Below are 21,810 nucleotides of genomic sequence, written 5' to 3'. Positions count from 1 at the left end.
CCAGTTTTCTATTCTGGAGTCTTTGTTAGTTAATTTACCGGCGGTAATCTTAACAAACTTGTACTTCTAGTCTAAACACCACACTATACTCATTTGTCGTCAGCTTTCAATACCAGTCATAAGATGTTTTTCAGGTAAAGATAATTTTTTCGAATCAAAATAATAGGTACAAGGGCAACAATGTCGCACATTATAAACAAACAAATTATATTTGGGAACAACATAAGGACATAATAAGTCATAAGCATGTCAAAACAATGATACGATTGTTTAAATCAACAGTTTGATGGCAGGACACTTTTTACTGTACAACACTTTCTTTCAGAACTTTGACATAAACTACAGCGTATTGTAGAAAATATTAGTATAATAATATTTTCTGTTAAATAAACAAAAAAAACTATACGGGAAAATAACTTTCAAATAAGACTAAACAGTCAGGGCCAAAACTTCAATAAATAAATTTTATTTCCACTTTAAAATGTAGGCGTAAAAAGCAACGCATGGGAAAATAAGCAAAACCTTTTCAAAGGTAACAGAAAGGTACCTACCGCTGCTAATTATCGCGTAAAGAACAAAGAAGAAATCGAATGGGCTGAAGTAAAGGTTATTGACACGAAACCATAACAACATGAAAAGGGTTATAAAAGAAGCTTTATGCATAAATACAAGAAGGTCTGGACCAGAAGAATTGAACGTAAATATCAGTGAATTTGCAATGAAATTATTTGTAATTGGTATTAAGTTTCATATCACTAATATATTGTGTCATACAAAATCACGTAAATAATTACGTGTTTCTTAACTTTATCCTTTCAGAAGCACGTATTTAATTATTTTAAGGATCGAAATTCTTGATCTTTGGTGAATCGGTGGCAGGCAATAGTGCTTATATCTAAAAATGGAGACAGGTAATCCATGATGTAACTTTACGGGTTGACAATAAAACAGCGCCCTAGTGGCATGTCTATGGACTCACAACGCTAGAAATCAGGCTTCGATACCCGTGATGGGCATAACACAGATAGCTCATTGTGTAGCACAGATAGCATTGCGCTGTATAAATTTACAACCATTATTTATTGTTGCGCTTTATGTCATTAATAAAACATTAACGTTAAGGCAACTATATTTCTAACGCATTTTCGTTTATTTATTCCCTTAAGGCTTTTCCAGAAGGAGAAGAGAGTGTTCTACCTAACTACATCCGCTAAATTCTTGCCCACGAGATGTTTTGCTCAATACAGAGCTCAACTGGACAGCTGGGGCACAACAAACAAGGCTGGTCGGAGCACTATTTATTTAAGTCTTTTGTTAGATAGAGTAATAACCATTATGGTGTGAAAGTTTATAAGTTAGCGAAGTATGAATATAATTAATTCTATTTGTGAGAAGGCAATATTGATCGATTTATTACATTTTGAATACTACATTCTTTGGTCAGTCTCTTAAAGCTTTTGAAGAAAAATAGTGTGTAATAATACTTCAACTACATAATATCTGCCATATCCAGATAACCATATTTCAACAGCATAGAAAAGGCGTTCATACTATAAGGGTGGTTGACATTGCTACCGTTGTACCTGTCTTCTTGATATAAAAAACGTCCTTTGCTTGAAGACACATAAACCGACTTGAAAGCTCATTATGTGGGATTGTCGTAAAAAAATAAGTTTCTTTGTTATTCTCTAATTTAAAATCAGCAATTATAACTCTTGAAAAATATCATGTCCAGCCTTCTGCACTTTTACTGTAGAATTGTCTTTTATTTGTTTGACTGATTAATTATTAGTTATTTTTCTACAAAGGTAAGCAGTAAATTAAGTCCAAATCCATTTCTTCCCTCCAGTATCTTTTTTTATTTGTAGTAAACACTAAACTTTACAAAGTAACATACTACATTACAGATTATCTGCTTATTTGTTGTTTACAGTGTACAATGTTTCACAATAGATGAAGACAAGACCTGTTTCAACATTATAAAAATAATATGCTCTAACAAATAAAAATCAAAGCTCCAAATTAAAAAGAATGTACAATGAAGTGCACTTATACAATTAAGACTCAATATTTCGACTAATTTTAAGTAGAAGACGGTATTTTTCAAAAGCTGTTTGCTTATAATGTGTCATTTAAACAAGCTTTATAAAATTTTTGCATGCTTATACAGAAAGTATTATTTTTGAATCGGATTTACATCATCATCTCTGATACGCTAATACAGGGTGTTCGGAAAGTCACTGTGCACTTATATATTTATTAACAGACATGTTTCAATATAGAATATAAGAGGTAAATATGAATGACAATTATAAACAATGTTGAAATTGACCTCCGTTGGCATCAATACAGCCCTGGATCCTTCTTATTTTGTTTCTAAACACCGCTATCAGTTGCTGGCTTGAAATAGAAAGAATAAAATATGATTACAAAACTGCACAGTGACTTTCCGAACACCCTGTAGTTTGAAGTAACAAGTAAGGACTTTCCAGTTATTTAACATAGTAAAAGCTTACTTAAACGTTAGGATATTACTTTGTTTATTTGCTTGTTTGCTTCACTGTTACCCCTGAAAACACAACAGTTAATTAACGTTTAAACCTGTACCACTAGATTCCCTGCAAAATATACATTTCTCATTATTAAATGGATGTATGAAAATTGCTAAACTCATTCAAAGTTCCTAAGAATGAAGTGTCTCTATTACAACCAGTTTCTCGTTTAAAATATGGGCATTTAGATATTAAGCACAACCTTAGGACACATAAATATTGCGTAGGAGTAATTACCATACCAGGAATTTAACTGACTTATGTATGAAACAGGTTGGGCTTAAAGAAACATCTCTATGTGTAATTACCTTTTCAACAAGAAAATATCTCCGAGTTCACCGAACATCTGGTAAATACCCGAACCTTCGTTGATTCTCTTAATGATCCAGTTTAAAAAATGTTTTAAAGGCAGAGATATTGGTGGCCACGGTACTGAGTAATATTTCCATTCTAAGATCCGGAACAATGCGCGAGCTGAGAGAAATATGAATACATATGGATGTGTTAAGAAGATTAGAATAATATGTTATCAAATTTTTCATTATAATATTTATGCCTCTGGTATAAAAAATATTGTATCATGTTTACAGAGCCTTTAGTAAGTACGTTGATAGAAGAAATTAAACTAAACACATAAAATAACTGCTATGTCTCAACATTTTTACAATTCACAAAACATATAACAAGTAAGCGAATAATTTAATTTTGACAGTTTTCTAACTAGTGCTTACGTATTAATGTTGTATTTAAAAATTCACGAGAAAATCTACGGTTTTCTTTCCTCAACTTATTTGTTGGTTAATATTCGAAAGTCTGTAGCAATAAATAACAATGACTCAGTTCATACGTTACTACTTTTCTCGGGGTGAAATGTTGTTGTGAATGTTTGTTATCAAACATTGTGTAAAATGGATAAAGAAAACACTTTTAAATAATGTGTGATAATTACAAATTGTTTTGAAAAGAAAAAGCTGAAAGAAGACTAAACGTCTTGCAATAAAGATGAAAAGAAAAATATAAAACTAGCTTGGTATATAGGTTAGTAAAGCTGACTTCTATTATTCCCATTTCTTTAACTACAAGTAGTTTAAAACGAAAGTATAAAACGCTATGTACAATTACGAAAAGAGATTTTTACTAACACTGTAGTCTTATTCGCAGTTGACTTGCGACTTTTTTTTTTAAGAGTAGAAGTTGTAATTAAAACATACACACACATCAGGCGTGAAATTGTTCCTGTTCAGTAACTATTAATTTTGGAATTTCATCTGGAACACCATTTGTTTGTTTTTTACTTTTTGAAGCAAATAGGAGTTTCATTATGTTTTGTATTTTTTGGCAGTTCAGTTTGAATAATACATGTAGAGAACTTGATATATCATGCACTCTGAGGCCAAGTCCTGAATAAGGTTAGTAGCTGTACTTCAAGAAGAATTTTTCCCCTGATATACATCGCCTAACTCAGGGTTTTCCATCTGACAACCCACAAGGGACAACAAAGTAGTCCACCGACGGTTAACAAAAAGTATAAAAAATAAATTAAAACAACTGTGGAAAAATAGCAATATCTTACATTAACTTATGATTAAGACGTGCAAAATATGTGTATGATCGTTGGGTGAACATACATGGCCAGCGCAACAACCACTTATTTGTACTAAAATGTATTACAAAAAACTCTATATGTGTGCTATCCTGCAGATATTTAAAAATGTTTGTGATGGTACACTTTTAACTTTTACACTATTTTGTTATTAAAATACAGTAAAATTTGTTTAACATAAAAACATTACTTTTTAAGTGCACAGTAAGGTAATTCTGGCTCGTCTAAACCTAACTTTTTCAAGCTGACCCCATTAAAAATATTGTAAAAGCATTACGTTCTTAATGTATCGTACAGGAATGATAAATAACGATTAATTAAATATTGTATATGTATATTACACAGAAAGATAAATAATATATATACTAATATATTACACAGAAATGATAAATAATATATATACTAATTAATATATTACACAGAAATGATAAATGACATTCAGTTGCTTTGGTTAATATATCACAGGGAAAATATAAATAAAATATAACTATATCAGTTAATATATTTTACAGATGTTATGAACACCTGGGTGGCTCTGGGTTCCAGACTGGCCTACTTTGTACTGTTATGTTCATGGAAGAGATATTTTATTTCAATTGTTTCAGTCTATTTGGCTGTATGATTGGCACCAGCTTTTAATTGGGGGTTAACCTATAACGTACTGGTATCCTATTGAAGGGGGATTACCACCAGCTTTTAACTGGGGATTAACCTGTTATGCACTAGTATCCCATTGAAGAGTGGTGTCATTGTTTGTGCCATTTATGTGAGACTTCAACACCAGTTCCTAGGTGCCATCGTAGCAGAGAAGAGATTCGAAACTTTGAGCAAGTGACATAGTAATGGAGTTTTTAAGTGGTTCAGCGGTAACACTGGAGGCTTTTAATGCTAAAACTAGGGTTTTGATACCCATGGTGTAACTATGCGCCTAAGAACAAGGTATAATAATTGCATAATTTAATGTACAGCATTCTTGTAATTTTATTCTTATGGCAAATTATTTTTAATAATAAATAATTTTGATATCGAAGAGACTGGAACGTTATGTAAATTTTTATTCATTTTATATAGATTAGATTATTAAAGTGATATCAGTGTACTACGGCCATAGGTAAATCAGCGGATTGACGTAACACATTAAGCAATATTTTCTTAAACTCTCAAAGTTTATAAACCTTACGTTTGAATACATTAAACAACAACAATGTGTGATTGAAAATTACTCGAAATTCGAAAGTTAGAAAATGTTACGTGACTTATTCTCATTATATCACTAACAATCAAGTGCAATTTGTTTTAAATGTTGTGATAAACCTGTGATATTGGTGGAGTGGTTGATCGAATGTAATTTAGTCACTTCTTATATGGTGTTTTCGTGCCACTTGGATCCCAACCATGAAAAAGGTGAGTTTGTACGCTCTTTTTATCTCTACAATACTGAATAGATGGCAGTAAATGAAACATCAGATATTACCTATACGTTAGGCTATACACAAATGTGGCAGACACGGCCAAAACGATTGGAAAAGTACTTAGATTTATAACGAAAATAAATATGAAAAATACGAAACATATTATTAGATTCACCGCTTTGTCACTGAGTTATAGCAGTTTCGGGGAATCCCATCACTCATTAGTAACTCAGGAAAAGGGCAAATCAGTAGAAAAACACTAGTTTTTATAAATATGACAAAAGACAGTGAGATGTCTATAGAAAGGACACATGAATTAAACTATGGACTACATTTTAAACACTTCTACATTAGTAAGGATGTATCAACTTATTGGTGAATCTTTGGATGAATATCGGAAAACTGTATATTAGAAGTTTTGTTTAAATCAATGAAAATATCGTACAATACTGAGTGTAATCTGTTGTACCAGAAATTGTATATATATATATCCAATGTAGGAATGAAAATTTCAGAAACCACTTAAAATAGTAAAAACGATGTTGTAAACCAGGTGACTGTCAGATAAATTTGCAAAAAACTGCTTCAAGTGTCACCTGTATATCGAAATCCGTGTATAAATCCACCAGAGGATCGTCGAAAGTCAAGAGAGTGGGTAACTGTTCCTACAAAGAACATTCCTGGTATATTGGAAGACTCATAATTTGGCTTGATTCTGGGGTATTTCCTCTTGCGGCCAGTGCTACGTATTGGCTTGGAAGTACTATGAAAAATAAAACATTTATATATAAAATACTATTGTCTTTAATGCTATTATATCTAGGAGAATGTCACTAATGTGATCAATGTCAAATTTATAACAGGTCGAGGCCGTATGTGAAATGTTTAGAAACTGTCGTTCTCTTCAGTGTTTATATAGACCTCTGTTGGTTAAGCATATAGGACTTTCAGGAAAAAAAAGAGAGTACACAATACAAATAAAGTTTTTTATATTATGAATTATGTTTTAGCTAAAAATGTTAACAGAAGAGTTTGGAGCTAATTAAATAGTTACAACATAACGGTTGTTACTTTATAAATTTATTTTGTTCGCTCCATGTACATTAATAAGTTTAGTTTGAATTTCCTACAGAAAGAAAGATATCGTAATAGATGAAAAATGAGAAGACATGCCATATAAATATGATTGTACATTTAGGTAAAACACAAAACGTTTAGGTAAAACACAAAATGGATACCAGCTGGATACCAGTTTTTTCAAATTTTTATGATTGTACTAATTAATAAGGAAACATTTGACATAGAACTGAATAATCCAGTTTTTTTCAATATCGTAAGCGACGTTAAGCGACGATATGATTGTACGTTTAGGTAAAACACAAAAATGGATACCAGCTTTTAAATTTTTCTAATTAATAAGGAAACATTTGACATAGAACTGAATAATCCAGTTTTTTTCAATATCGTAAGCGACGTTAAGCGATAAGAATCGTAAGATATCGTAAGCGATATCTTATTTTAAATCGGGAACTAGGCAACAAATTTGTTTCTTACGTGGGATTATTCAATTTTTTAATAATATTTTAGCTAACTGTTAAGAAGGTTCATGCTTGGATAGTAAAGGAAATGTCTCCAAAAGTACGTTAATTAGATTAAGAGATTTGCTTAGGTGCAGTAGGTTTAATTAGTTCTCGAAATAATGCAATTACAATACGAACTAAATTTGTTTCATAGTGGCAGCCTGAACTCCTTCACGAAACTGTTTAATTACTTTATCAAGTGGTCTGTAAAACAACAAAAGTTTTAATTTCCATAGACTTGAGTATAGTGCTTAACCGTCTAAAATTTCAATTCTCGAATGTTCTAAATTTACTTTATTGTTTTTGTATAATTCTAGTGGAAGACTTTCTGTAAAAGGATCTTGACTATTTTATCTATAATAATATCTTGAGATAATGGCGTTTATCTGGTAACTGCAAATTTAGACTATTTGTGTGTTCTCATTGAATTGTTTGGTTATACATAATACTTAGAAGTAGATCTTTTTTGGTTTTGGATTGGCTTATCCAATGAAGTAGATATTGGCCATTTTATGAAATTGTTGTAAGCGATTCAGAGTATTTTTATTTGTCACTTTTATACTTTTCAGTTTTACGTTTAAGTCTGTGGTATAAGCAACAAATAAAGAGTGTGGTGTGTATATTATCCACTTGGTTAACTGTTCATAATAATACTGCTGTTTTTTTTTTGTAAAATCAGTCTCCTATCCTATATACCATAACCATTTATTTTACTTTAATAATTAATTACTTATCGAAATCCTGCGATCGTTTTTGATATTGTGGCGATTACTTATACTTGTGCATATATTTATCTACCGAATATCATACATATAACATTTCAATAATCCACTAAAATATAGTTATCTGCTCTAGTTATTTGTGCAGAAACAGTGTAGTTACCTGTTGAAGGTTTTTGCCTAGGAATTGCAGCTTAAGTTCATTCTGAGAGTAGTTAATTTATTGATGAAAATGGTTTGTGAAAAGCAGTAGCTACGTTTATTTCATGAGAGTTTTTAATAAAATGATTTTAGCAGGAACAGTAACTTGATTTCTTTCACTAAACAGCTTGATTTCTTAAAAGGGTGATTAGTGTAGGATCAGTAATCTACTTGGTAAACTGGTTTGATGAGTTTACAAGAATAACAGCATCATTTGACGAAATATTTTTGTGTACATACAGTTTTAGTTATTTCGTGAAACATACTAACTGGTTTGGCTTGTTTTGAATTTCGTGCAAAGCTACACGAGGGACATTTGCACTAGCCGTCCCTAATTTAGCAGTGTAAGATTAGAGGGAAGGCAGCTAGTCATTACCACCCACCTCCAACTCTTGGGCTACTCTTTTACCAACGAATAGTGGGATTCACCGTAATATTATAACGTCCTCACGGCTGAAAGGGCGAGCATGTTTGGCGCGACGGGGATTCGAACCCGCACATGGCTTTTATTTAGCAAGGTTTATGGCTTAGTAAGGGCAATTTTAGTGTGAAGAATTGTCTAGTAGACACTAAGCTGCTGAAGATATTGGTTGATTTCTGAATCCCAGGAGGCGTATATGTTACTTGGTATTTGTAATATTATTTGAACTGATTAGTCTAAAATGTTCCATTCTTGATGACGAGAAACCCACTTGAAATAAAAATGTATCTCAGAACGGCTGGTATGGATATTAACACTATTGTTGATAAGCAGCGAACAACGTTTCGACCTTCCTAGGTCAGGTTTTAAGATGAGTGTTGTAAACTGTTGTTTCTTTATCTGACATATATTTAAGGTCGTGTCTTGCATCACACTCGATTCAATAAAGGTATTGAAAGACAGTAATGCAGTTGATAAATTGTGGGTTTGAAGGGATTGAAAGAAAACAACATAGACACTCTACTAGAAAAGGAGTTCGATCATCTAGTGCGTTGTTTTTTTGTTTTCTCAGAGAGTTATGAGATTTAATTGGTTCGTTGTCGAGAAAGCAGCAAAATAAACTGAGAGGAAAAAGAACAGAATGAATAAAGAAGAAAAATATAATATTGCTTACAAGACTGAAGTGTGAAATAAGAAGTTATTTTACCGTTCACAAAGTATTTTTATATCATTGCAACATGCGGTACTTATGCTAAAATTAAGAACTCTGGCAGATTTTGGTGAAATAATACCACATACTCATTAACTTTTGCTTTCTACCCACATAAGTAGGGATTTCCTTCCAGTAAATGTGTTGTCATGTTTTTGGTACCACATAATTACTATTCGGATTAAAGTTCTTTTAAATAACGAAAAGCTAATCGGCTTACTATCTACAGAAGGCATCTTAATCGATGTTACACCTTTCCAATTACTATAATTAGGTGCATACAAAATATTGCATTGAATAAATTTAACATTTTAAAAGATAACTAGAACGTAAATCATTCATTTACAAACGTGAAAAAAACAGCAATTATTACCCAAATATATTGTACTTTAAGGCAAAGGTTAGGTTGGAATTTACTTTTAAATAATACAGCTGGTCGTTCAAAATCGTTTAGGAAATACACAATTATACTGTTCCTGTTTACCTTGTCTTCAACCTCAATTAATATATAAGTAAAAGCACTCACACACACACAAAAGAAAAAAGAGGCTTACGCAAGGAAGTTATAGTATCGGTTTTTAAACGATTAACTTTTAAGAGCAGGTAGTAGAATGGTTAAAAAACAGAGAATTCTTAAAATTTATTTATTTATTAAAATTAAAGACTTCTAGAAATATGTATTACAACTCCTGATTTAAATGGTTTTTTCTCAGACAATTATTAAATAGCAGATCAACCAAACGTTTCAACAACGAATAACGACAACATGACTGTAAAACAGTCAACGACATTAAATTTTGTGACTAATTCCTTTGTTTTAAATTTTTTTTCTGACAAATTGTTGAGATTCAAAGATCTAGTTAAGGTTCTTTGTTTTTTATACATAAAATAACAAATTTTTGTGATTAAAAAACTAAGTTAGGGTTCTCATGTTTATAATACATGAAATAACTTGTTGAGGTTCAAAGACTTTGTTTATGTTCTCCGTTTTTGATAGAGAAAATAACAAATTGTTTAGATTTATAGATTCAGTTAAGATTCTCTATTTTTGTTTTATAAAATCTCAGAGGTAACAATAAGTATATATTTAATGATCAAAATTACCCCTTTTAGTATTCCATTGAAGTATGTTTTATTTGTTTTTCGTCTACTCATTAATCATATGTCATCCCAAGTTTAAAACAATAAGTAAAAGTAAAACACGCTAGTAATGCAGCTGATGACAATAAACTAGAGAAAATAATTATAAACATTAAATTTCTGCTTTAGAGGAACAAAAACGTGTTTTAAGTAATAATAACATGAAGTATAAGTTCAGTTACTTTGTGTAAGAGCCTTTAGATTTCAGCAAGATCAAATATAAAACTGCCATGAACATTTTGCCTCAGCCACATTTAAAGTAACATTAAATATGCTTACAGAAAAAAGTATGCTGTAATTCAGAGAGTGATTTCATATTTATTTGAACAATTTCTAATAAATAACTTTATTACATATTTAAGTTATTTAAGTACTGTGGAACGCGTTTGATATCACAGTAATATGTACTTACTTGGGAAATATAGCGTCGTCAAAATCAAAACCTAGACATCTGATGACAACGTCGTAACCTTCTCTCAAAGCAAAATTGTCCCACGTATCCGACAAAACTTTGTCAATTCCAGTTGTGTTCTGGTCGGGCTTTACAACGAAAATTTTTCCATTTATTTTGCGAAGCTTAAGCTGTTCGACAGGCACTTCAATCAATCCATCTAATGACTTTAGTTGATAGTTATCCAACAGACCATTGTTGATAGCCCTAAAAATTTATTTGTGATTACACAGTGTATTATTTTTTAACTAAATATTACGGAGAAACCTATGTATATTTGTCTGATGGGATTTCTCAACACTGCTTTATAGTCTAGTATTTTCTAAATAAAGTAATTTTTAACGAATTATTTTCAAATTGAGTGATACGTATTTCCTGTGACAGGTAATTAATATAGACTTTAATAATAATTTTGTTTGGAATAGTTACAAATAATTTTGCTGATGGTCATTCGTAGATTAAAGATGTCATTTTAAAACATTTTACGGAGTACATTTTTGTAAGACTAGCAGCTAATTAAAAAAAAATAATTAGCACAGCTCTTTCCTAAATGTATCAAATAAAGATAAAATTCTGAACATTTTAAAGTATGGAACATAAAACTACCTCTTGTATATACTCAATAACTCTTTGGATTTTTAGAAACCTTCTTACGGTACAAAGGAGTCATATAAACAGACTTCAACTTTTCTGTTTTTCACGATTTTTCTGGCGTCAAACTTGGTCAGTTTCAAACTGTTGAATTCTCCCGAGAATGTTGGCCTCTCTAATCTTTTTTTTTTAAATGATGTAAGTAAATTTCAGTAGATTGTTTGCAATGTAACCAATTAATGATGAGAAAAGCCACAAACACTTCTGCGAATTTATATATGTAATAGTGTGTAGGTATAGTGATAACGCGAGCCGTACCAAATGGTGATTGTAGTTACGCAAAACGTACTATGTCGTACGTGCAGAGAGGTAACGCAAGGTGAACAAAGTGTTCTTTGATATTCTAGTTTTAAAACAAATGCTCTCCATAAGGTTCACTATTAGGTTTCTGAGCATGCTACAATATCTCTTTCTTTTTAAATCAAGCTACTACGCTACAAATAAAATGTAATATTGTAGGTAAGAGTGTTATACTTTACTGTGAAGAAACAGAAAGTTATACTGTATATTTTCGTTGTGCAGATATTGAATTGTGAAAAAAGAACACGTAAAAAAATATCAATAAATATTGTAAAACCTGATAATTACTACATCAAAATGGCTTATAATGTTAAAGAGGAAAATATTTCCAAAATCAGATGTTGAAGACATTTTTATAAAGCCATACAACGGAGATTTATTAACGACTGGAAAGGATCTCTTAGGTTTCAGTACAAAGTGTGTAAAGTGTACAAAGTGTATAAAATGTACAACGTGTATAAAGTGTCAACATAAAAAACATTGTTCAATATATTCATTACTTTTTGTTTGTTTTCAATTTCGCTCAAAGCCACACGAGGGCTATCTGCGCTAATTGTCCCTAATTTAGCAGTGAAGGAATAGAGCGAAGGCAACTAGTCATCACCACCAACCGCAATCTCCTGGACTACTTTTTACCAACTTATATTGGGATTGACCACCAAAGAATAACTCCCCCACGACTGAAAGGGCGAGGTATCATATACTTTATGATACCTCCCACAACAAAGATTTAGGAATCAGATAAATAAGATTATTTTATATGCTGATGCAATAATATGTAAAATGAGCTAATTAATACGATGAGTAAGATAACACTAAAAGAATCCTAGAATCAAATGGTAGAAATAAAATAGCTGGTAAGATTTTAAATGAAAAATTAATTAAAACAATATATAGTTAAAATAATTTTTTTAAAAACAATTTTACATTCAATGCAAGCATGTTAGTTGACATATCATAGTTTATATAGAGATTTTGGTTTCATTAAATGCGACCGTGGTAGTTTACGCGATAGTTTATATAAAGATACAAATTTCATTTAATGCGAAAGTGATATATCTAACACCATACTTTTTTTTAAGTCTTAAGTTTTGTTTAAAAGGAATGGATTTTTGTTGCTAAGCGCAAAACTGCGTAATGAGCTATTTGGGTATCAAACCCGTAAACTTACCGTTGAGTCATCGGGAAAATGGGGGAATAGTGCAAGTGTGATACTTGTTAAAATTCCTTACGAAAAATGGGTCGCGTGTTTTGCTTACCAGATTGCAAATTCGAGGACCCATGGTCGCATTCCTTTGCTAGAAACTCACTTGAGGTCGTGAATACGATTAGGATATCTCAAGAGTATAAGTAGGTTCTCTGTCCTCTAGTTCATAATTAAATACGACTATCGCTCGTGTAGCTTTACGTAAACATTCGGAACAAGTAAACTTAAAAAGTGTTCCATTTAGTTCGTGTATTACTTTCTTAATAGGCCCGGCATGGCCAAGGGTGTTAAGGCGTGCGACATGTAATCTGAGGGTCGCGGGTTCGCATCCCTGTCGCGCCAAACATGCTCGCCCTCCCAGCCGTGGGGGCGTTATAATGTTACGATCAATCCCACTATTCGTTGGTACAAGAGTAGCCCAAGAGTTGGCGGTGGGTGGTGGTGACTAGTTGCCTTCCCTCTAGTCTTACACTGCTAAAGTAGGGACGGCTAGCACAGATGGCCCTCGAGTAGCTTTGTGCGAAATTCAAAAACAAACAAACAAAACTTTCTTAACAGAAAAGATTTTCGTTTTATGAAACTAAAAAGACTAGTAGCAATTACGATATTTTTTAAAAATAAACACATACAGTTTATTGAGTAAAAACATGGTGGTTAACACAGTTCTTCATAAACAAGACAAACTGTTCATTAAATTAAAAGCTATGTGTAAGGTTCATGCTGTTGTCATTCGGTTGATGCATAGCATAACGTTAAGATGTAATCAAACACGTAAACTTGGTCACAATCAAAACTTTGCCTTGCTGCCCATATATTCATCCAGTTCTATCCTGAATATAAAACCATATCGTTCTTTACAATTTATTCATTTTAGCGATGGATGAAACTTCAATGTAGCAGACAAATACTGTAGCCGTGAGTGTAGTTTTATTGTAGCATACAAACACTGTAGCCATGGATGTGACTTTATGGAAGCAGACAGATGCTGTAGTCGTGTGTGCAGCCTTATAGTAGCACACAAACATTGTAACCATGAATGTGACTTTATGGAAGCAGACAGATGCTGTAGCCGTGTGTGTAGCCTTATAGTAGCACACAAACATTGTAACCATGGATGTAACTTTATGGAAGCAGACAGATGCTGTAGCCGTGTGTGTAGCCTTATAGTAGCACACAAACATTGTAACCATGGATGTGACTTTATGGAAGCAGACAGATGCTGTAGCCGTGTGTGTAGCCTTATAGTAGCACACAAACATTGTAACCATGGATGTGACTTTATGGAAGCAGACAGATGCTGTAGCCGTGTGTGCCTTATAGTTGCACACAAACATTGTAACCATGGATGTGACTTTATGGAAGCAGACAGATGCTGTAGCCGTGTGTGTAGCCTTATAGTAGCACACAAACATTGTAACCATGGATGTAACTTCGTGTTGTAATGATTACACTTTGTTGTGGTGCATAAATATTGTAGCTACTGCTAGAACTGAACCACATATATTTTAATGAGGAACTCAACCACTGGAGTTGCTGATGTTATTTGGTAATGACAAAAAGCTACTTTTAGGACTTTATAAAAATGTTACAAACCACAGATTCTCTATGTGATTGGCTGTATTTATTGGTAATTGATACAAACAAAAATTTAACTCTTTTCTTTGAATTTAAATGTGAATTGAAAACGTAGTCAAACATTTATTACTATCCTTGCATTTGTTTTGAAATACATTTGTTAAAAATATTTTTATTAAATCAGGAGTTGCACTGACAATAAAGAAGTCAGTAATTAACCCTGACATCTGTATGTATATATATAACGTTAACTATGTATATTAATCAGTTTAAGAAGTGCAATTACTGTTGTTATTTTAATCACAGTTTTTAAAGAATACCACCAAATCTGTCAAGATCCATTTTGATATCATTATATACATATATAGGTTGCCCATCTGTTTTGAAAAAGATACACGTTCACTTGCAATAAGATTTGATTTACTTGGCGGAACTTACGATATCGTGGATTAATACTCTACATACGACACGTACAGCTACTATCATGTATGTATACCCACGTTAGTGCTGCTACGTGAAAGATAGACAAATGCTTTTATCATCCCTAATCTCTATGTCAGGTCTGGAGTTTATTGGATTACCACGTGCAACCTTGTCAGGTTTTAAGATAGCAAGTGCATTTCCTTCTCGAACTTAAGGCGTAAACTCAGAGATAAAGTAAATAGTATACTTCATTATAGACTGACAAAATATCCATCGTATATATATATATATATATATATAAAGCAAGAGTGCCATATAAAGTAGCAGTTTCCACTGGAACTACGCTATTGATTTTTATTTTTCACAAGAGTGAAAACGTCATATATATTTACATTTAATTAACAAATAAAACATACTATTTTTTACATTGAAACAGCGACTTGGATAACTAAGTTCTTTCGCAGCTTGAAAAGATAAACCTACATTTATTAGTACTATCAGATGAATTACATTAGTTCAACTCTTTTTTTTTTTTGTGAGCTTCTTACTTACTGTTCTGGTAAATTAAAATTAAGCACAACAACATATCTAAGTCTTCTACGAACTGCACTATTATTTTGATCGATTATTTATATGTGTTTAAGCGTTGGAATATATGTCGTTAATAATAAATATTTTTACACATACAATAAATGACTTCATAAAATACGGTTTGTAAAAACAAAGTTGTAAGACATATCTTTCTGAAACATTGATTAGTTTCTCAGTTATAAAATACGGTATTAACAAGAACACTGAAAATCAGTGATACAAATTACAAAAGTCCCTGTAATTAAAAATTGCTTACTATGTTTAGTTTATCGTTTTGAGTATTTAATTAAGTAAGCGTTTGAACTTATTTGCTGTTACTGTTTTTTTTTTCTCGGCTTTATTCCTTGAAAGCGCTTTTTGCATTTCAAATCTAAGACAGTTTATAATTTTAAATAAAACATATATAACATATATAACATTGGTTTAGTCCAACCATGTGAAGTGGTTTAAATGAAAATTGCTTTTGGTGATTCACAATCAACAGCATGCGTTAGCGTGATTTGATGATCATCTTAAATTTTGGTGAATTTGATCAAACAAAACATAAGTTATGACTTTTTTATTTAAAGCACATTTTCTTGCATGCCAGCTTAAAATGGAACTGTTGGAGTCATTAAAAAAATACAAAAATTTTCTTCACCAGGTATAAAGTCAGTGTTTAGCAAACACGACGGAATTTACTACGATATTGAACGAAATGCCTAATTTCGATGTTCGTCATTGTCTCTCAACGTGCCTCTTAAGAGTCACTGAAAACATCTTTATTCATAATAAACATGTATGTATATCAACTTGCGCATAAACAAAGAAGTAGATTAAAACATAATATTAAGCGTGGTAAACTGAAGTTAATTTAGAATCGCTGAAAGTACGATTGAATATCTAGACAGAGTGTAGTTTAATAAAATGTTGAGTTACGAGACTAAGTTTTATTTGTACTAATCTTCAATCACTCTCGATTCCCTCGGAACTACTTCTTCTATCATCGACTGTGATCCGTGTGATAGACTTACTTAAACATCGTTTGACACCAAATTTTTATTGTAATAAATTTTTGAGAAGTCAAACTCATATAAACCAGAGTTTGATATACTTTCTACATTCTTCCAAAGGAGTAGGATTTGATAGATTTATGGGATTAACGTGATTCAAGTTTCTTCGATCATCTTTCTCATGAAAACAGGCGCTAATCTCTAGGTGTGTCTAAAAGCTTAAGTCTTCATCAGCCTCGAATCCTAAATTATCTTGATAACAATAGTATGAGTTGTGTCCTGTCTCGTCGTAGCTTTATGGGGATAGTCGTAACAAAGACTTCAATTTGCAGATAAACTATGGCTTCGGAAAGTGTTCTCGACCCCTTTCTGTGCAGGTTTTTTCTTTTTCTTTTTGCTTGCATGGAAAACATTGAATGATCTTTTCTGTGAAATGTTTTGTCCGTTTACAGTACGTTACTTAACAATCTCGTTAAATGAATATCCTTATTATGAAAGGGTTGTTACGTCATCCTCTAGCTGAAGGCATTTGGTAGAACTCGTTGTGAGTCAAATACATAGATGCTTAACACGTCATATGACGTCATGCTTTGCGTCTACGTCATCATGCCACTAAATATTTATAAAGATTAGTTAATCATTTTCAATATGCACTTTTTTAGTTTCATTACCTGCAAGGTGTGGCACTGCACTGTCATACTATATCTATAAAACAACTTCTTATGTATATCTGTGGCATCCTTTTGCTATTGGTTCATAATTAAAAAAACATAATTTTGATCAGAAAATTGAAATAATATTTATTGTTACATATCTATTTGAGACAAGAGTTTATTTTACTATCAAAACTGGAAACTTATTTCTGTGTATTGATGTATATATAGTCTTAGATACACACAATACTAGTAAAAATACTTGTTTAGATAATTTAATATTAATGCAATCTCTGAGTAATTCAGATAGATTTGAAAATCTTTTCTCATATGTTAATAGCACCACCGATTGAAACAGCTATAAGTATCATACAAGCATCAGCTTATAATATTTCTTTACACAACTAATCCAGAAAGTTACGCCTTATATTCGAATCAACTGACTTTAAGGTGTCAGTTTTCTGTAAAAATGTTCTTTGCTTCATTTTACTACATCAAATTCAACAACTGATAAATATATAGCCTACTGCATAGAATAAATACAACTGCAGACTTGATATTTCTTACTCTGGCATAATAATATTTATATTTGACTAATTTTGGTTAGAGGTGATCGATAGTTACATTCATGGAAACCGTTCATACTTATATTTTCACAAGGAGTACACCGATAAACGCTTAGTTTTTATAATACGGATCTTAAGAACAAGTCTGGGATATAGTTTCATCTAACTTTTAAGAAATACTTTGAATTCTATCCTGCTTAAAGTATGCTTTATTTTATAGTTGTAGAAAGATATTAAAGGTTGAGTACGTCATATTAAAACGAGTTTGGAGCTTCACAACGTCATTACAGTCCATGTCACCACGTACGGCCATGCTCGGTCTGACTACCATCCTTTTGACAACACACCTGCAGCGTAGTTTCCATTACAAAAATGTTCCACTGTAAGGCTGTTGTAAACAAAGCATACGATTCCACCCTACATGGTTTACCTAATCTACCGAGTTTACGAGGACAACCGTTTCCCAGTACCTGTTTCAACAGTACGAAATCCATAGTTTCGTGATCTGTTTTTGTATGAAATAGCGTAAATATCAGTTTCATTCCTCAAGTGCTTGAAATATGCGAAATTGAAGGGAGCTATGACTGAAATTTTTATTTTGGTATACCCATATCTTCGTTTCCAGGTAGAGATCCTTCTTTAGTATATTGTGTTACTCGAAAGACACATTGACGGCTTTTACCATCGATCCTTGTTTCCGTAGGTTCCTACCTGTTACAAAATACTGGACTTTTACTGCCATGGCTAACGTATCACTTGTTGCAGGTTTTGTTCTGGAAGGTCGTGGCTCCTCAAGTTCACTCGTATTACTTTGTTTTCAAATGCCATTTAGTACAAGGAAATTCCCTGACACGGAAATTCTAAATTTCCTAACTGAAAATGTGTTTATGACCTGAATGAATGACTATTTCACGGTGGTAAAGGATGTTACCTTCCCTACACATAAGCAATCAATTTTTGATGACATCACAATATCTATGAACACCAAACAATGTCAAAATATTGTTCTGACACATTCCGTTCCAGTATAATGCAACTTTTATATCGGCTTTGGTTGTCAATGACTTACTGATTTGCATATTCACAATAGTTTTTTGCAGTGTACTCAGTCTCCTGTATAACTGTATAATTATTACACAATACACTACATTGTGTTCGACGTTTAATAGAAACACTTTGAAATATAACATCATATAAGAAAAATACATTTTAAAGATGCTTGCGGTTTGATTACATATAATCAAGTTTAATATGAATCAGGTGTGAGCTGTTTGTAAGAGCATCAACATGGTATACAGAAACTGACGTACCTGTCATTCTCCATCTGATGAAATCATGTAATGAGGAGACTGAGTAATTATTGAAAATATAAGTACTACACGCTATACTGCAAATACATGCTACATTTCAGAAAATGTATTTCTCACACATACATACGCGCATGTTTTATGTAATTAATTGTAAAATGAACTTAAAATTGAGTAACAAGATTTACAATGTTGGGTATGAATTGGGTTTGTAGGATTTATCAGTAAAATTAAAATTAGCATACTTTATTGTGATGCACATTTAGAGCTATACATTGAATAGAATATATTTTTATCAGTTGCATGCCCCAGTTGTTAACGGAGTTTTCGACCGTAAATCCAATAGCACGTCACTGAGCGATATATTTTGATGACTTAAGTTAGTATTAAATCTATTTACAAGCACCAACGCCATATATATATACACACACACACATACATTATATGATTGCAATACATGTAAGTATAAACTGTAGATTATTAAAATAGGTTAAATAAAACATTTTTATTTTTGTAATTTCTTAACAAAATTCATAATATTTTAAAATTATGTTACAATACTATCTAAACCAATCTGGCCAACCTAATAACTGACGCACCTGTCTGACATTTGTTTGTTTTGATTCTCTCACAAAGCTACTCGAGTGCGATCTGCATTAGTCATCCGTAATTTCAAAGTGAAAGACTAGAGAGAAGGCAACTAGTCAACACAACTCCTGCCAGATCTTGGCCTACTCTTTTTCAATGAACAGTGCGATTAAATTTAACATTGCAATGCACCCAAATGAGAACCGCAAATTTTGAGTCGAAGACCCCTAACCATCAGATATTCTGCATAAAGCTAAGTAGGTGGTATAATATTTTTGTACTACAGTGTGATTGTTATATAAAAGTTGTTTGATAATATGAACACCGCTTAGTTATATATAAATTCGAAGTATATAATGTCATATATTTGTAGAAATCCGAAGTATATAATGTCATATGCTTGTAGCAGCAGGGTTTTGGTACACATCATAATCGAAAACAACGTACCTGAGATCACCCACATAATGCGTGTTCCACGAGAGGCGTGCTCTCGATCGGCTTATCATGTGAATCATGTTTGTCCTTCCATATATGGAATCGGCTGTTTCAAACGCTGAGTTTCCACGGCCTAATATCAGTACAGTCTTACCCTCAAACTCTGTTGGATTCACAGAGATAGATTCGTATCCAATAACATGTTCAGACCCCTCGAACGTAGGAGCATGTGGTTTCCATAGCCCTGCGGCCACTATGACTGTTCTAATGGAAAGAGAAAACGAAGTTTTATTGCTTGCTTTTTGTATATAGAAAAACAAAATAAAATAAAATTTAAGACAAAAAATCTTTCATATATGTGCAACTTTCTGAAAGTAAAAAAAAGTAATTAAAAACTGTGCGTTTTTATAACGTCTCATAAAGCTGAGTTCAGAAAGTACTAAATCTGTTTATTGATAGTAATCTCAAAAATATTAATATTAAATATTCTCTCTACGTTAATTAAAAAAAATACGGAGAATGTCTCTTACTCATGCCAAAGGTTAACTTCAAAAAGTATTGAGTTTGTATGTATAAGCTATTATAGTTTTATAATGCTTGAAATACTAACTTTAAGAATATTTAATGTATCAATACTCCACAAATACAAAGCTCTGTTTGTTAGTTATTGTTAAGCAAAAAGCTACACCGTAGGCTATTTGTGCTGTTCCCACTAAGAGAATCAAAACCAGGTTTTTAGAGCTATGAGTCTCCAAACTTACTTTTAAGCCACAGGAGGAAAGGACAAAATTAATCAGTAAAGAATGCACTTGAAATTTATGATTAATATTATATTATAATCCAACTTCTTTTTATACTATGGCTAAACATGAAAAAATAACTTCTAGTTGTTTTTACACTTTGGTCTCAAATACCAATCTTTGTTTATTTGTTTTATGAAACCAGTTAAGTACTTTTTCTAACTTGTATTGATGTTTATGAAACTCTCCCGCAATATTTATCTGTTCCCAAAAAAACTTTGCACTAAAAGTATCTCTGTCGTAGTTCAGGTACAGATATAACATTATCATTTATCATCTACAAGTCTTTTCACAAATAATGTAAGATTATGAAGTTATGAGCAGTTTTTAAAAAAATACTGACCAACTTGAATATTGCTTGAATTGAAAAACAGAAGGAATTATTAATTTATTTCTACTATGTTAATACAGAACATGCCCCGGCATGCCCAGGTAGTTAAGGCACTTTATTCGTAATCCGAGGGTTGCGGGTTCGAATTCTCGTCACACCAAACATGCTCGTCCTTTCAGCTGTGGTAGCGTTAAAATGTTACGGTCAATCCCACTATTTGCTGGTAAAAGTAGCACAAGAGTTAGCTGTGGGTGTTGATTACTAGCTGCCCTCTCTCTAGTCTTATACTGCTAAACTAGGAACGGCTAGCGCAGATAGTCCTCGTGTAGCTTTGTGCGAAATTTAAACCAAACCAAACCAAATACAGAATATATACTCTATGGACTAGTAGCTGTTAATAAAATATATATATCAGCAACCTAGTTTTTCATAAGCTTACACGCTACCATTATGGATCTTTAATGTCTGTTTGTAAATATGAACAAGAAAAACAACCTATTAAATAAGATAGCACATAGAATTAAGATAATCCATGGAAAACAAAAAAATGAGAACTGTTTAAAAGTTTTTTAGAAGTTTGTTTATCATGGTATTAAGCATATA

At 32.1% G+C, this 21,810-nt stretch overlaps 1 protein-coding gene across 4 annotated transcripts in view; it reads right to left on the bottom strand.

Moving 5' to 3' along the window:
* LOC143222632 (FAD-dependent oxidoreductase domain-containing protein 2-like) overlaps positions 1-21,810 on the bottom strand; it is a 122,333-nt gene that overhangs the window by 10,268 nt on the left and 90,255 nt on the right. For all 4 annotated transcript variants that reach the window (XM_076449348.1, XM_076449350.1, XM_076449347.1 and 1 more), the window contains 4 exons: positions 20,089-20,340; positions 10,750-10,995; positions 6,164-6,330; positions 2,861-3,026 (listed from right to left, as the gene is read on the bottom strand). In XM_076449348.1, coding sequence (XP_076305463.1) covers positions 2,861-3,026; positions 6,164-6,330; positions 10,750-10,995; positions 20,089-20,340 — 831 coding nt within the window. The remainder of the gene's footprint in view (positions 1-2,860; positions 3,027-6,163; positions 6,331-10,749; positions 10,996-20,088; positions 20,341-21,810) is intronic.

This window comes from Tachypleus tridentatus, chromosome 8 (assembly GCF_004210375.1).
Source record: "Tachypleus tridentatus isolate NWPU-2018 chromosome 8, ASM421037v1, whole genome shotgun sequence".
Lineage (NCBI taxonomy): Eukaryota > Metazoa > Arthropoda > Merostomata > Xiphosura > Limulidae > Tachypleus > Tachypleus tridentatus.
This window is presented reverse-complemented; position numbering and strand designations above follow the sequence as displayed.